The sequence below is a fragment of the Abramis brama genome, assembly GCF_963993115.1.
Source record: "Abramis brama genome assembly, chromosome: 20".
NCBI classification, from domain to species: domain Eukaryota; kingdom Metazoa; phylum Chordata; class Actinopteri; order Cypriniformes; family Leuciscidae; genus Abramis; species Abramis brama.
In genome coordinates this window covers 1035117-1049091 of record NC_139982.1, presented here as the reverse complement: position 1 = coordinate 1049091, position 13975 = coordinate 1035117, and the positions used below count along the sequence as shown (strand labels likewise).

The following is a 13975-nucleotide window of genomic DNA, read 5'->3' as shown; positions in this document are numbered from 1 at the left end:
GGCTCAAGGCGCCTCGCTGACAGACATCTGTAGAGCTGCGGGCTGGGCGACACCAAACACGTTCGTTAGATTCTATAGCCTACGTGTGGAACCTATTTCCTCCCAAGTACTCGCTACGGCCAGTGGTGCGAGGGAATAGGTTGTGTCGGCTTGCTACGCCATTCCGCCTCGTCGGATAAGTGCGTCTTTTGCTCCGTTGGCGCCCTACGTTGGTGAGCCTCGTGAGTTCCTCCATCACCCTTCCGGTGCCAGGCGTGGCGGACCGTCTGGTGCCAGGTCTACTACCTCTAGTAGGAGTTGCTAGTAGACTGGGTGTTTTTCCAGTGGTCTCTACAGTGACCCATGATGCCACGTGCAGTTCAGCCGTGTCTTCCCCTTGACAGACTCGTTCTGTCGTCCCTGTTGAGTACGCTCCCACTTCCCTTGGGACTACCTCAGGGAGTGCCATATGTTTCACTACCCCAATGGGTTAGTACCAGTGGCGATTTGTTTAAGACTGCAAGGGAAGCTCGGCTTCCCTTATAATGTCAAAAAATGAATGGTCAAATATGTACTATTGTATTAACATTTTATTGACTAAAATGCGTTAGAAAACGTTCGTCTCAAAGATGAGTTAGTTTTGAATCAGTTACATACAGCAGGTCGGCTGACTCGATTTCCTTCTCATACATTCCCGTACACTGGCATGCAGGGAAAACTACAGCAAGAAGCCCGACGGCCCCGCGCCCATCATCGACGTCGTGCGCGCCGTGAGTACACACACACACACACACACACACACCCCCCGCTCAGAGGCCCCGCGCCCATCATCGACGTTGTGCGCGCCGTGAGTACACACACACACACACACACACACACCCCCCGCTCAGAGGCCCCGCGCCCATCATCGACGTCGTGCGCGCCGTGAGTACACACACACACACACACACACCCCGCTCAGAGGTCCCGCGCCCATCATCGACGTCGTGCGCGCCGTGAATACACACACACACACACACACACACACACACACACCCCGCTCAGAGGTCCCGCGCCCATCATCGACGTCGTGCGCGCCGTGAGTACACACACACACACACACCCCGCTCAGAGGCCCCGCGCCCATCATCGACGTCGTGCGCGCCGTGAGTACACACCACACACACACACACACCCCGCTCAGAGGCCCCGCGCCCATAATCGACGTCGTGCGCGCCGTGAGTACACACACACACACACACACACCCCCCCCGCTCAGGTCCCGCGCCCATCATCGACGTCGTGCGCGCCGTGAGTACACACACACACACACACACACACACCCCGCTCAGAGGTCCCGCGCCCATCATCGACGTCGTGCGCGCCGTGAGTACACACACACACACACACCCCGCTCAGAGGCCCCGCGCCCATCATCGACGTCATGTGCACCGTGAGTCCACACACACACACACACCCCGCTCAGAAGCCCCGCCCCCATCATCGACGTCGTGCGCGCCGTGAGTACACACACACACACACACCCCCCGCTCAGAGGCCCCGCGCCCATCATCGACGTTGTGCGCGCCGTGAGTACACACACACACACACACACACACACCCCCCGCTCAGAGGCCCCGCGCCCATCATCGACGTCGTGCGCGCCGTGAGTACACACACACACACACACACCCCGCTCAGAGGTCCCGCGCCCATCATCGACGTCGTGCGCGCCGTGAGTACACACACACACACACACACACACACACACCCCGCTCAGAGGTCCCGCGCCCATCATCGACGTCGTGCGCGCCGTGAGTACACACACACACACACACACACACACACACACCCCGCTCAGAGGTCCCGCGCCCATCATCGACGTCGTGCGCGCCGTGAGTACACACACACACACACACACACACACACACACACACCCCGCTCAGAGACCCCGCGCCCATCATCGACGTCGTGCGCGCCGTGAGTACACACACACACACACACCCCGCTCAGAGGCCCCGCGCCCATCATCGACGTCGTGCGCGCCGTGAGTGCACACACACACACACACACACACACACCCCGCTCAGAGGCCCCGCGCCCATCATCGACGTCGTGCGCGCCGTGAGCACACACACACACACCCCGCTCAGAGGTCCCGCGCCCATCATCGACGTCGTGCGCGCCGTGAGTACACACACACACACACACCCCGCTCAGAGGCCCCGCGCCCATCATCGACGTCATGTGCACCGTGAGTCCACACGCACACACACACACACCCCGCTCAGAAGCCCCGCCCCCATCATCGACGTCGTGCGCGCCGTGAGTACACACACACACACACACACACACACACACACACCCCCCGCTCAGAGGCCCCGCGCCCATCATCGACGTTGTGCGCGCCGTGAGTACACACACACACACACACCCCCCGCTCAGAGGCCCCGCGCCCATCATCGACGTTGTGCGCGCCGTGAGTACACACACACACACACACACACACACACACACACACACCCCGCTCAGAGGCCCCGCGCCCATCATCGACGTCGTGTGCGCCGTGAGTACACACACACACCCCGCTCAGAGGTCCCGCGCCCATCATCGACGTCGTGCGCGCCGTGAGTACACACACACACACACACACACACACACACACACACACACCCCGCTCAGGTCCCGCGCCCATCATCGACGTCGTGCGCGCCATGAGTACACACACACACACACACACACACACACACACACACACACACCCCGCTCAGAGGCCCCGCGCCCATCATCGACGTTGTGCGCGCCGTGAGTACACACACACACACACACACACACCCCGCTCAGAGGTCCCGCGCCCATCATCGACGTTGTGCGCGCCGTGAGTACACACACACACACACACCCCGCTCAGGTCCCGCGCCCATCATCGACGTCGTGCGCGCCGTGAGTACACACACACACACACACACACACACACACACCCCGCTCAGAGGCCTCGCGCCCATCATCGACGTCGTGCGCGCCGTGAGTACACACACACACACACACACACACACCCCCCGCTCAGAGGCCTCGCGCCCATCATCGACGTCGTGCGCGCCGTGAGTACACACACACACACACACACACACACACACCCCGCTCAGAGGCCCCGCACCCATCATCGACGCCGTGCGCGCCAGGAGTACACACACACACACACACCCCGCTCAGAGGCCCCGCGCCCATCATCGACGTCGTGCGCGCCGTGAGTACACACACACACACACACACACACACCCCGCTCAGAGGTCCCGCGTCCATCATCGACGTCGTGCGCGCCGTGAGTACACACACACACACACACACACACACACACACACAAACACACACACACTATCCCGCTCAGAGGTCCCGCGCCCATCATCGACGTCGTGCGCGCCGTGAGTACACACCACACACACACACACCCCGCTCAGAGGCCCCGCGCCCATCATCGACGTCGTGCGCGCCGTGAGTACACACCACACACACACACACACCCCGCTCAGAGGCCCCGCGCCCATCATCGACGTCGTGCGCGCCGTGAGTACACACACACACACACACACACCCCGCTCAGAGGCCCCGCGCCCATCATCGACGTCGTGCGCGCCGTGAGTGCACACACACACACACACACCCCGCTCAGAGGCCCCGCGCCCATCATCGACGTCGTGCGCGCCGTGAGTACACACACACACACACACACACACACCCCGCTCAGAGGCCCCGCGCCCATCATCGACGTCGTGCGCGCCGTGAGTCCACACACACACACACACACCCCGCTCAGAGGCCCCGCGCCCATCATCGACGTCGTGCGCGCCGTGAGTACACACACACACACACACACACACACACCCCGCTCAGAGGCCCCGCGCCCATCATCGACGTCGTGCGCGCCGTGAGTGCACACACACACACACACACACACACCCCGCTCAGAGGCCCCGCGCCCATCATCGACGTCGTGCGCGCCGTGAGTCCACACACACACACACACACACACCGCTCAGAGGCCCCGCGCCCATCATCGACGTCGTGCGCGCCGTGAGTCCTCACACACACACACACACATCCCGCTCAGAGGCCCCGCGTCCATCATCGGCGTCGTGCGCGCCGTGAGTGCACACACACACACACACCCCGCTCAGAGGCCCGGCGCCCATCATCGACGTCGTGCGCGCCGTGAGTCCTCACACACACACACACACACACACACACACACACACACACCCCGCTCAGAGGCCCCGCGCCCATCATCGACGTCATGTGCACCGTGAGTCCACACACACACACACACCCCGCTCAGAAGCCCCGCCCCCATCATCGACGTCGTGCGCGCCGTGATTCCACACACTCACACTCACACACACTCACTCTCACACACACTCACTCTCACTCAATCACTCTCACACACTCACTCTCACACACACTCACTCTCACACACCCCGCTCAGAGGCCCCGCGCCCATCATCGATGTCATGCGCGCCGTGAGTCCACACACACACACACACACACACACTCTCTCACTCACTCTCACACACACACACACACACACACTCACTCTCACACACCCCGCTCAGAGGCCCCGCGCCCATCATCGACGTCGTGCGCGCCTAGAGTCCACACACACACACACACACACTCTCACACACCCTGCTCAGAGGCCCGGCGCCCATCATCGACGTTGTGCACGCCGTGAGTCCACACACACACTCTCTCACACACCCCGCTCAGAGGCCCGGCACCCATCATCGACGTCGTGTGCGCCGTGAGTCTCCACACACACACACACACACACACTCTCACACACCCTGCTCAGAGGCCCCGCGCCCATCATCGACGTCGTGCACGCCGTGAGTCCACACACACACACACACTCTCTCACACACACAACAGTTAGTACACACACACCGTTGCAGGCCTGAGACGTTGCTGGGGTACGTAGAGGCCTTTGAAACAATAAAACTGGCCGCTTCACTCTCCTGAGCGGGAAAACAATTATACACAAAGGATACCTGAATTCAGATGGTAACCATAAGTGACTCCGCTGCACTACGAGGAATCTCAGGAAATCTTCCTCCTTTGCGTTCGTTGTTGCGCGCCCGTTGAATACAGGCCCACGACTCCTCGGCCCAGAGTGACCGTTAGGTCTCCGCGATATCCTCCTCCGGTGCGCGGCTGCGCGTCCTCTGATGACGATGCAGAACGTCTATCGCGGCTGGCAAACTTCCAAGTCTCTCGTTAGAATTTCAACGACTAACAATTAACGGGAGTGTCTTCAGTACTTCACCAGTTCTCTTTACAATAACTGTAAACACTGTCTGTATTGGCGATCTGTCCCATAAAAGAAAAGAAAAGGTGCCGCGATGTCGAGCAAACACACGGTGTGACTCAGTTACAAAACAAAACAACTCTTATTCCAAAACTTTTGTGTATTTACAGACGTTACAAGGCACAATAAGCGTTTTAAACATGAATTATCTAGATAACCACTTTTTGTTACCGCAATCTCTCCGTCTCTTTTCAATCGACCGCCTTGTCAATCTCCTCTCTCCTCTTTCCTTGAACAACCACTCACGTTACATAAAACACCAGTGAGGGCGGGACTTACTTCACATAAACCAATAAAATAATGTAACACCTAACTTGTTTGTTAATGCCACGTTTTTCGCATGTGCATATCAATCAAACTTGAAATAGGAATGACTTTCTTAAAGGAACACACATCTTTATACATCACTGATTTGAAATGTATATTTCAATCACCTATTAGATCTGAATTAGAACCAAACCAAAGCAAATAAAGTTGAGATAACCCATAACCTGAAGAATTATATTCTACTGGGTTACATGCTCCCCCTTCTAAACATCTCATGACCCCATGAGATTACTTCTCAGCACTTTAATGGTGACTTTAGGCTCAGTATAAGGATGTATTTGAGTACAACGAGCACACTGTGCCATAGGGTGACACCACATGGTGTTACAGGGTTTCGTTTCTGACTCTTCCTTACCCTCTACATTTATGACAATCCCTCTATGAATCAGAGTTAAAGGTCGGTTAGTGGGCTGGCCCAGATTATCATAGCTCAACTTGACTACAGGTCTTATGTCTCTTTTTGGGCGGGACTGAACTGTCTCTACTACCTCTTTAGTAGCATTAATTATTTCAAGCTCTCCCCCTTCTAAACCAGGATCTCCCATTGTCTCTGAACTCTGATCTGGAAGCTCCCCAGGGCCTTCTTCCATGAGTATCAGCTCTGCCATTTCTGCAAGGGGTCTATCCAAGTCACCTCCACAGTTAACAGTTTCATCATCCACTGTAGAGTCCTCCCGTGTAACACACTCTGGCCTGTGCGGTTCTTCAACTCTATCCGAGTAGTAATACCACACTTCATCCTCTTCACTTTCAGAGTGGTTCCTCAATTCACTTCCTGTCAGGGCCACATTCCTTTCTCCCAATCCTCTTCTCCGTTTTCTCTCCACAGATCTAGTCCTTGTCTCCGGCGGAGCAGAAACTTCCGTTGGTTCTCCCAGATCTGCCAACCTCACCTGGTCCCCAACTGGTAAGAGATGGTCTCGGTGTAATGTTCTTACATTTCCCATGCCGGATTCAGGCGATACACAGGTAAGTTCGTTAGCTTTTCCACCACCAGGTAAGGAACAGAATTCCACTTATTTTGTTCTTTCCAGTCACGGCCAGATTTCTTATCAGCACACGATCTCCCACAGACAGACTTTGGTGTTTCACTCGCTTGTCGTACAACCGTTTGTTCCTTTGTTGACTTTTCTGGGCAGTTTCAGTGGCTAACTGATATGCTCTCTGTAACTCTGATTTCATTCTTTCCACATACTGTCGATGGCTACCGGCTTCCTTTCCATCAGGCGAAGTCCCAAAACACACATCCACCGGCAGACGAGCCTCTCTTCCGAACAGAAGATAATAGGGTGAAAACCCGGTTGCTTCGTTCTTAGTACAGTTGTAAGCGTGTACTAATCTGTTAATGTGTTGACTCCATCTGTTTTTCTCTGCAGGATTCAGTGTACCAAGCATGGAAAGAAGTGTTCGGTTGAACCTTTCTGGCTGTGGATCTCCTTGTGGATGATAGGGAGACGTTCTGGATTTTCGGATTCCCAGCATACTTAGTAGCTCTTTTATGAGACCACTCTCAAAATCTTGACCCTGATCTGAATGGATGCGAGAGGGTAAGCCATAGTGCACAAAGAATTTGTCACACAGTATTTTAGCCACAGTCAGAGCTTTCTGGTCTTTGCTGGTGAACGCTTGAGCATAGCGTGTGAAGTGGTCTGTTACGATTAGAACATTACCAATACCTTTTGAGTCAGGCTCAATTGACAGGAAGTCGATGCACACTAAGTCGAATGGGCCGCTGCTGGTTATGTGATTCAGTGGTGCAACTCTCTTGGGTAATGTTTTTCTCGTTACACAACGGCCACAATCCTTAACCCTCTGAGGTCTGAGCTGTTTTCTGGGCCCTGGAGGTGTTCTGACATGCTCTGACATTTCTGGTTATTTCTGTTACTTGTGACATTTTCATGGCTAAAGTCTAATTACACTGTATTCAGCACAAACTCTGCTACAATAATATATTAGGAGCATGTGTGTAAAAGTTTGTAGTTTTGAGATAATGACATTTATGCGTGGTTTTTGAAAATACAAAAAAAAATTCTCACTGAAATAAGGCCATGAAACCCATACTGATTATTTCTTCACAAGACTTTTGAAAATTGTATGACGTAGCCTAGAATATTTGCTGCAAAACTATGTGAAAATCACCCTGACTGCTCATTCAGATAAGACAATATATTGATTTAAAAATTTTACGACGTGTTTTGTGTGAAAAAGTCTTATGCGGAGCTCATTAATATGTAAGCTTTTCTCACCTGAGAAAGACAAAGAACCTCCCCTAACGGCCCTATTAGGAGCTATCAGGCCCCTATCATTCTGAGCAACCTTGCACAATACTGTAAATGAGGAGATTTAAAAAATAATGGCTTTTAAATTGTTTGGATTTATTTACAACACAACATAATCCAAAGATACACAACAAATGCCAAAAAAGCACTTCAAAGACAGAGACCTTTGTGCCATTCCTAAAAACATTGTACATACCTTTAATTTCCAAGATTTTCACTTTACCCAACACCATGTTCACGTAGTTATGACTCATGTGAATGTTGAAGTCCTCAGTGGCATCTGGGCCCTGAAAAAAAAAGTAAACATACTGATATCAAGAGAAAGGTATTTATTTTATTTTGGAAATAAATATTAGATTTTTCTGGTTAAAATTGCTTTTTAAAATTCCTTTTTAAAATTCACAGAATACACACACATGTTTCCAACGATATATAATATAATGAACACCAGGTTTGTTGTGCCTTGTAGGCATAAGGTATATGCACAGTGCGGATAAAATAATAATAACAAATAGCAGCCTCTAAATCTTCCAAAAGATTTCAGTAACAACTAAGCTAGAGAAAAATATATTGATTATCATGTTACTTCAAATGTTTCCATCCATTATGATGATATGAAATGAGATAATAATAAAAAGTCAGTGAAAAAACATGAAGCCATTTGGTGCGTTTTGCTCTCATCCAAAATATGATACATTCAAACGCGATCGCTTGCAAAATATGATACATTCAAACGCGATCACGCTCAAATATAAAACATTATGGTTACCATAAACATATCTATGTTTGAGCAGATATCCACAAACGCAGTAAACACGGGTCTAAATATTATAATATTCCCCATATATCTAGCAACAGTTCAACTGCAACGTGACATTTATGCAAAAAAATAAATGCAAAAAGTATGGTTAAAAACATGAAGCCGTTTGGTGCGTTTTGCTCTCATCCAAAATATGATACATTCAAACGCAATCGCTTGCAAAATATGATACATTCAAACGCGATCACGCTCAAATATAAAACATTATGGTTACCATAAACATATCTATGTTTGAGCAGATATCCACAAACACAGTAAACACGCGTCTAAATATTATAATATTCCCCATATATCTAGCAACAGTTCAACTGCAACGTGACATTTATGCAACAATAACAAACTAGGCTATGTAAGAATTTCTTACCTTATCTTTGTCTTCAAATCGGGCTCTTCTTCTTCTGATTTAGGTAGCCTAAATCCAATGTAAGCTCAGGCACGTCTTTCAAACTCGACTAAAAGTGAAGTGAAGTGTTTTGTTGTTGAGGTAATGAGAGTTTGCGTTCCACGTGGAGATTTGCATGTGAATATCTTTTGCGCGAGTGGGCGTGGCCAAATTAACTGTAATGAGCAAGCGTTTGAGAAGCTGGACATCTTGTTGGTTTTATACAAATTACTTAAACAGAGAATATTTGTTTTCGTTTTGAATCCGATTATTTAAAAGTACACACTTAAATGTTTATAAAGGTGTATGGCTCATAAATGTGTGACAAGTATTCGCTGAGTTTTGTTTCAGTTTATAGACGTGCTCAAGAAAAAAAAGTTCACCGCGACGGAGAGGCAGAACGCACACCCTGTTTATTTTCTTTATTTTACAAAAGCACAATGTTTTGATTTGATTGTAAGTGGACACATACAAAAGGAGAAATATCACAGATTATTTTTTTATATTCCTTTTTTCTGTATGACCATAAATGACGGAGTAATTTAAGTTTATAGTGCTACAATGTGGAGAAAATCCGTCAAAACGCGCCGGCGCGTTTGTCGACCTCAGAGGGTTAACATACTTCTCTATGTATGCAGACATTTTAGGCCAATAGAAGCGATCTTTCAGGAGTTCCGTAGTTTTCTCTACTCCCAAATGGCCAGAGTCGTCGTGCAAGGAGTGCAACACAGTAGACCAGTACTTTTCGGGTAAGACGAGTTGTATCTTTTCTCTACCACAGGAACTTTTGGTGACTCGGTATAAAAGTTGGCTCTTTATCTTTAACTTGTCTCCCTGCCGCTGTAACAGAGCAATGGTAGCATCAGAACTCCTAGCAGCTGTAAGTATTCTTCCTGACTCCACTTCTTGCTTTACTACACCAACTACGGGGTCATCCTCTTGAGCTTTCCTCATCTCTGCATTAGTCAGCTGTCCCAATTGACCAAGACCCAAAGTGGTGGGACAAGAGAATGCATCGGGAATACTCTGAGGTAAAGCACCTAAGTGATCCAGCAGTCTGGATGAGGACCCTTCACATTCAGCAACCACTGCTAACTGACAGATGGCTCTTACTCCTGACTTGGGTATTTCCTTCCATTCAGAGCAAGCAGTCGATTCACACGGGTAGCGAGACAATACATCCGCATCGATGTTGTGACTTCCTGGTTTGTATTGCAAGCTGAAGTTATATGTAGCTAATGCAGCTAACCAACGATGACCTGTCGCACTCAGTTTGGCACTTAACAACACATAGATGAGTGGATTGTTGTCGGTCTTCACCACAAACTGAGCTCCATATAGATAATCATGAAACTTGTCCACAACCGCCCACTTGAGTGCCAGGAACTCCAGCTGATGAATGTGGTAACGTTGCTCGGAAGAACTCAGTTTCCGGCTTGCGTAGGCTACGGGCCTCAGTCCTCCCGAATGCTCCTGATTCAAAACGGCACCCAGTCCACTCAGACTGGCGTATACATGCAGTACATATGATTTGGCAGGATCAGCGAAAGCAAGTACTGGTGCATGTGTGAGACAGTAAATGATTTTATGGAAAGCTGTAGTGCAAGTGTCATCCCAACGCTCTCCAAATTGCTCAGATACTCTGAAGTATTTCTTGCCATCGATTTTCTTTCGGTTTTGCCCAGATGTTGGTGGGTAACCTTTGGTGAGCTCCGTCAACGGCCTTACAATGGCGGAGTAATCCTTTATGAATCGCCGATAAAATCCACAAAACCCCAGGAACGACCTCAACGTCTTTAGGTCAGTGGGCATTTTCCAGCATGTTACGGCTTCAATCTTGGCTGGGTCTGGTGATACGCCAGCAGCTGACACAATGTTGACCCACATACCGTACTTGAGGCTGGCAAAACTGGCACTTGTCAATCGACACTTTCAGGCCACACTCTCTCAGACGGTCCAGGACTTTTAGCAGCCTCTCCATGTTCTTCAAGGGTGCGTCCGAACACGATGATGTCATCGAGGTAGACTATTACTTCGAGGAGGTGCATGTCGCCAACCGCTTCCAACCATACTGAGGGTCAGTCCGTCTCGTTCCATGACTTTGCTGAGGGTCTTCTCCATCCTTCTCAGGAATTCAGATAAAGCCTCCCCGGTGCCCTGGCGCATAAGACGAAACTTGAAGTATAAATCCTCACCAGACTCAGATGATCCAAAGGTGCTCTCCAACGCTTCCAGATACTGTGAGGCACTAGCTTCAGGATCAGAGAATCTGACAGCTCTTACAATATCCATTGCAGGTCCCTTGAGGCTTTCCACAATTCTGCGTCGTTTTTCTTTTTCGGAGCAGTCACACTCAGTTATCAGCAGCCTGGCTTGATCAATCCAATTTTCCATATTCTCCTCACCCATGGGGGTCGGAACTACGGCTGAAAATGTGCGCAGGCGTCGGTATGTGTTGTTGTCACTCGAGTGCTTTACTGTCTTTTCCAGGACCTCACCCATGGCGCGAATAATTGACTCGGGGGAACTGTCAGTGGCACTGTGTGGAGAAATCAAAGCTTGTACCTCGCTGAGAGACTTTCCTTCTTCCATCAGGAACTTTGCAAACTTTTCTATAAACCCTGCAGAAGCTGTGTCAGATGCAGATTCTGTGGTCTGGATTACTATGACTGACCAGGGCTCTTCCTTTTCTCCCCTTGACACTTCAGGAGGTATGCACTTTGGGTCAATGGCTTGTCGACACTCACACAACACCAGCAGATAATGTGAAGTGGGTCCTTCTCTCGTGTCTCGTACTCGAACTCTTCCTAGAGCTTTTACTGCTTCCATCACCTCTTCCATTTCGGCCTCTTCTGTGTGAACAGGTACGTTTACCAGCATAAGAGCATGAGTCTCATCAATGTTAACATCTTTGCACCAGTTGGCCAACTCTGCTTGGAGACTGGGGTCTTTTGTTAGAGCCATGACGACACTTTATGCACTATTCAATTAATTATGATGTAATTACAGGGGTGTGTTGAGCTTAATTTCTTTTCTTTTTTTTTCTTCTTCTTTCAGCAAACTATTTTGTGACTTGCAGAGGGAGATCCCAGACGAGCCCCCACGTTATGTAGCGCCCCCTACTTGCCTTTCCTGTAATTAAGTAGGATCAGCAGCACTCCAGATTCAGTAACTATATACCTACAGATGTTGAAGTTAGGCCCCTCTGACGTCACTAGCTGAATTAATTCTCTTGTAGAAAATTATAATATTTATTTATACACAATTGTGCTTAAATGTACTGCTATAACCTCTCTTGAAAGAATAAAAGTCTTTGAAAGTGACAAAATGTAGCCAAATTTAATTTGTATAAAATAAAAATAAATAAAGTTAATATAACAAATAAACAATGTGTGAGTAATTCACAGTTAACTATTATCTCAAATCACAAGGACACAATATTACCCCAAAGGCAATATATTATTATGACAAAAAGAATGAATGTGTCCGTCACACTTTCACTGCATATGAAAATGATCAAAAATCACAGTTTAAGTGTACTGAATAACAAAGATGATAACAAAACACTGTGGGCCCACACACACACACACACAACAGTTAGTCCACACACACACCGTTGCAGGCCTGAGACGTTGCTGGGGTACGTAGAGGCCTTTGAAACAATAAAACTGGCCGCTTCACTCTCCTGAGCGGGAAAACAATTATACACAAAGGATACCTGAATTCAGATGGTAACCATAAGTGACTCCGCTGCACTACGAGGAATCTCAGGAAATCTTTCTCCTTTGCGTTCGTTGTTGCGCGCCCGTTGAATACAGGCCCACGACTCCTCGGCCCAGAGTGACCGTTAGGTCTCCGCGATATCCTCCTCCGGTGCGCGGCTGCGCGTCCTCTGATGACGATGCAGAACGTCTATCGCGGCTGGCAAACTTTCAAGTCTCTCGTTAGAATTTCAACGACTAACAATTAACGGGAGTGTCTTCAGTACTTCACCAGTTCTCTTTACAATAACTGTAAACACTGTCTGTATTGGCGATCTGTCCCATAAAAGAAAAGAAAAGGTGCCGCGATGTCGAGCAAACACACGGTGTGACTCAGTTACAAAACAAAACAACTCTTATTCCAAAACTTGTGTGTATTTACAGACGTTACAAGGCACAATAAGCGTTTTAAACATGAATTATCTAGATAACCACTTTTTGTTACCGCAATCTCTCCGTCTCTTTTCAATCGACCGCCTTGTCAATCTCCTCTCTCCTCTTTCCTTGAACAACCACTCACGTTACATAAAACACCAGTGAGGGCGGGACTTACTTCACATAAACCAATAAAATAATGTAACACCTAACTTGTTTGTTAATGCCACGTTTTTCGCATGTGCATATCAATCAAACTTGAAATAGGAATGACGTTCTTAAAGGAACACACATCTTTATACATCACTGATTTGAAATGTATATTTCAATCACCTATTAGATCTGAATTAGAACCAAACAAAAGCAAATAAAGTTGAGATAACTCATAACCTGAAGAATTATATTCTACTGGGTTACACACACACACACACACACACACACACACACACACACACACACACACACACACACACACACACACACACATATGTATGTGACTGCAACAGAGAGCATTTTTACAGAAATTGGCAAATAAAATAAACAAAACTAGCATAAATCTAAAAAAAAAATACATTTAAATCAAGGTCTGGTCCTAGAGCATAAACACAAAGTGGAACGAACTTTCTATCTCACACACACACACACACACGCACACGTATGTCACTGCAACAGAGCATTTTTACAGAAATTGGCAAATAAAATAAACAAAACTAG

At 48.8% G+C, this 13975-nt stretch overlaps 1 protein-coding gene and 1 long non-coding RNA gene across 2 annotated transcripts in view; one reads left to right on the top strand and one right to left on the bottom strand.

The window, feature by feature from the left end:
• The window catches only part of LOC311070549, a 38872-nt gene extending 31687 nt beyond the window's left edge, over positions 1 to 7185 (top strand). Inside the window, exons 4-6 of the long non-coding RNA XR_014603689.1 lie at positions 6474 to 6551; positions 6871 to 6933; positions 7021 to 7185. This is a non-coding gene — a long non-coding RNA (uncharacterized lncRNA). The remainder of the gene's footprint in view (positions 1 to 6473; positions 6552 to 6870; positions 6934 to 7020) is intronic.
• Positions 7186 to 11138: 3953 nt separating this feature from the next.
• Positions 11139 to 12089, bottom strand: LOC311070405 (paraneoplastic antigen Ma1 homolog; the record flags this gene model as incomplete). The annotated part of the gene is made up of 1 exon (XM_084094230.1): positions 11139 to 12089. One exon carries the CDS (start codon positions 12087 to 12089, stop codon positions 11139 to 11141), a length of 951 nt encoding a protein of 316 aa, XP_083950356.1.
• Between the last annotated feature and the right edge of the window lie 1886 nt (positions 12090 to 13975).